The sequence below is a fragment of the Crocodylus porosus genome, unplaced genomic scaffold (assembly GCF_001723895.1).
Source record: "Crocodylus porosus isolate Cpor-Errol unplaced genomic scaffold, CroPor_comp1, whole genome shotgun sequence".
Taxonomy (NCBI): Eukaryota; Metazoa; Chordata; order Crocodylia; family Crocodylidae; genus Crocodylus; species Crocodylus porosus.
The window spans coordinates 45,787,604-45,790,955 of record NW_017728909.1 but is presented as its reverse complement, the minus strand read 5'-3'; the positions used below and the strand labels follow the sequence as shown (position 1 = coordinate 45,790,955).

General features: G+C 45.5%; 1 protein-coding gene across 4 annotated transcripts in view; it reads left to right on the top strand.

Annotated features, from left to right (window-relative positions):
* PAPD4 (poly(A) RNA polymerase D4, non-canonical) overlaps nucleotides 1-3,352 on the top strand; it is an 88,789-nt gene that overhangs the window by 5,412 nt on the left and 80,025 nt on the right. For all 4 annotated transcript variants that reach the window (XM_019532192.1, XM_019532193.1, XM_019532194.1 and 1 more), the window contains exon 2: nucleotides 1,913-2,116. In XM_019532192.1, coding sequence (XP_019387737.1) covers nucleotides 1,962-2,116 — 155 coding nt within the window. In that variant the 5' untranslated portion in view covers nucleotides 1,913-1,961. The remainder of the gene's footprint in view (nucleotides 1-1,912; nucleotides 2,117-3,352) is intronic.

Sequence of the window (3,352 nt, the reverse complement as noted above, 5' to 3'; positions counted from 1 at the left end):
TGGAACCAACTTCCAAGAGAAGTGGTGCTAGCTCCTAACCTGGGGGTTTTTAAGAGGAGGTTGGATGAACATCTTGCTGGGGTCGTTTGACCCCAATACTATTTCCTGCCATGTCAGGGGGTTGGACTAGATGACCTACTCAGGTCCTTTCCGACTATGAAACTTCATGAAACTATGAAACTACTGTGAAACTGAGTGCTATGGGGTCAAGTGGGGCTGGCCCTGCATATTGCCAGCTAATTGCAGCCAGGGAATTGGGCAGGAGTTGCACTTTACAGCTGTCTGGGCTGGACTGGTTGTGCTTGCTGCCACCATGTGTACCCAGGGACTAGGGTGGGAGTGTGGAAGCTATGTGTTATGGGGCTGCGTGAGGCTGGCCCTGCATCCTGCCACCATGTGCAGCCAGGAGCTTAGGTGGGAGTGTGGGGAGCTGCAAATTACGGGGTCTGTAGGGCTGACCCTTTACCCTGCCACCACATGTGGTGGGGGACTTGGGCAGGAGTGCTGTGGGGCCAGGTGGGGATGGCCCTGTATGGCCAGGGACTGGGGTGGCAGTGTGGGGAGCTGCACGTTATGGGGCTGGGCGGGCCTGGTTCTGCTCGCTACCACCACATGCAGCTCCATGGACTCTGAGGACCCATCCTCCCACCATATCCCTAAATACACCCACACCCTCCAACAGCTCTCTCACGGTCCCACCACCACACACTCCCACACCTGTCCCCCATCATACCTACACACTCCCACACCCTCCCACACACCCCCACCCTATCCACACTTCCCATATGCACCTACTATATCTACACTGCACACGCACATGCACACATGGATACACTCCCTTACCCCCTACATGCAATATACAAGAATAAGACTATTTTGAGCTATTATGCAATCGCCTCTAGATATGCTATACAAGCATTCATAAATCATGTCAAAATATTTTTAAAAATAAAATTAAAATAAGTTATAGTAGATATTTGATTGATTGATTTTAGTATATGATTTGTTTTCTTCCAGTTTAAAAATGGCACCCTCTCCCCCTGCCCCAGGAGTACTTCTGGGGCAAGGGGAGGGATTTCTGGTGGCAGAGGTCAGGGGCTATGGGCAGGACTTAGGGTCCCAAGATGGTGACCAGGGGTGAGGGCATGTGCCAAGGTGTGGGGCTACCCTTTCAGCCTTTGACAGCTCACCAAATCTCATTAAGTGCCCCTCCAGCCAAAATAATTGCCCATCCCTGCATTAGACCTAAGTCTGCAAGCACATACATGGAGTAATGTTTCTGTGTGCGAATGGTGCCGTTGAATTAAATTATTATTAGAATTTCAATCATTTAAGAACACTTCAAATTACTTTCCATCATTAATGGTGGTTGCTTGCTTTATGCATATTGGACAATGAAAATAAATTGATTTTTTTTTTTTTTTTTTTTTTTTTTTTTACTACTTAATCAGCTGTAATTTTTGTTGTTGTTTGTATTTGAATGCTGTTGGTATTGTTTGGGAATGTTTTACTTCAAACAGATTGTTTTCATGCCAGTTCATTTTCTACAAGATAATAAAAAAAAAAGTACAGTATGTTCTGTGAACCTTTTCCTTTTTTTGAACCATAGCTAAATTTGGGATACCAATAAAAAACCCTCCCTTTTCAAAATGCGTATCACTAAATCAGAGTACTAACCAGAATGAATTCATGTTTAAATAGTTTATGCCCCTGAGAGGAGAGAACACTTTCCCTAGGATCAGGTTCAATAAATCTTAGATGATTTTTAGAAATGTGTTCTAAGTTATTCTGGTTATCATGATTTTGATCTTTAAACAATGCTTGGTTTTTTGGGTTTTTTTTAATTCCCCCCCCTCCAGTATTTTTGTTGTCTAACTTTAGGTTTGTTTGTTTGTTTGTTTGTTTTTTAAAGTATCAATTATAGGTAGAAGAATACATGTTTTCTTTTAGTGAAGAGGAGCATGTTCCCAAATTCCTCCAACTTGGGTCGTCCACCCTTCCCTCCAAAACCTCAACAGCACAATAACTTCTTCAATAAGCTTCCACTGAACATACCACCCACTCTTCTCTCTCACCAGCAAATTATAGATGCTCAGTTCAACTTTCAGAATGCAGCGTAAGTACAGTAAGATTTCAGAATGGGATGCGATATGTAAAAGGCCTGTGCTTGTTAAAATTGATAATGGTTGGAAAGCATAGGTGATCAAATGAAAATAATTCTTATAGAAAATTAATGTGTTGCAGTCAGATCAAAGCCCCAAAGTTATCTTCCTTTGAAGGAAAGTACCTCCTCTTCATGGGGAACATTTTTTTTTGATATTTTAACAAGCATGATCTTTGTAGAGAAATAATTATTGTAAGAAACATGGTTTTGCTGTCTAGATAGTATGCATATTTTGGTATACTTCAGTGATGTGTGAAAATACTGGTAATCTACAGAGGGTCTTTGAGGAGCTCAGTTGTAAATGTGCTTGGAGGATGAGATGGGAGGTGAGCGAACATTTTGAGATGGGGTTATATTTTAAAGCCTAAGCGTACTCTTGAGGTTCCCATGTTAATAGTGTTCTTTAGTTATTATGCAACTTAAGTTTTAGAGATGTGCGTTCAAAAGTGATTGTCTCATTTTTTTATTCTAGTAAGTTTTGTCTTCTGAAAAGTGATTTATTTTCCTTTTCAAAGTATAGAGCATGCATGCCACTTATACTTAGAGGTGCGCTGATGCATATTGTAAAAGGAAAATCAACATTATCGGCAATTGGCTTTTTTTGGCTGATGTGGCCGATAACGCTGTTGATAAGTGCCGCAGGCATGTGCACAGCTGCAGCATGCACACAGCCAGGAGTGCAATCTAGCAGCTTGGAGAGCAGCCTCTAGCTGGTAAGTCTGTTGCGAGTGAAAGGCCGTGGGGGAGGGAAGGGGCTTGAGGGTGGCAGAAGGAGGCCCCTGTGGTGAGGGAGGGAGGGGGGCTGGGGCAGGTGCTGCACAGCTGGGGTGGGATGTGGAATGGAGCAGGTGGCTCGTGGGGGGCCAGCGGCTCCTGCCACTGCATGCATCCCCAGGGAAGGCATGGGGGGGAGGGGAGGTGTGCCTCCCAGATCTCTATGTAGGATGAGGGCAGGCTGCTGCTGCGGGCTGGAGCTGGAGGCTGTGCCACACTCTTTCCAGTGACTGCACTCAGGCTGGGTGGGGCAGGTGGTGGCAGTGCTGGGAGAGGGGGCTTATGGTGAATTTTGGGGTGGCTCTAGCCCCTCCAACCACCACTCCCAGCACCACCACTGCCCACCCTGAGTGCAGCCCAGCCCTGCTGGGAATAGCCCAGCACAGCCCCAGCCGCAACAGCAGCCCAACCTGC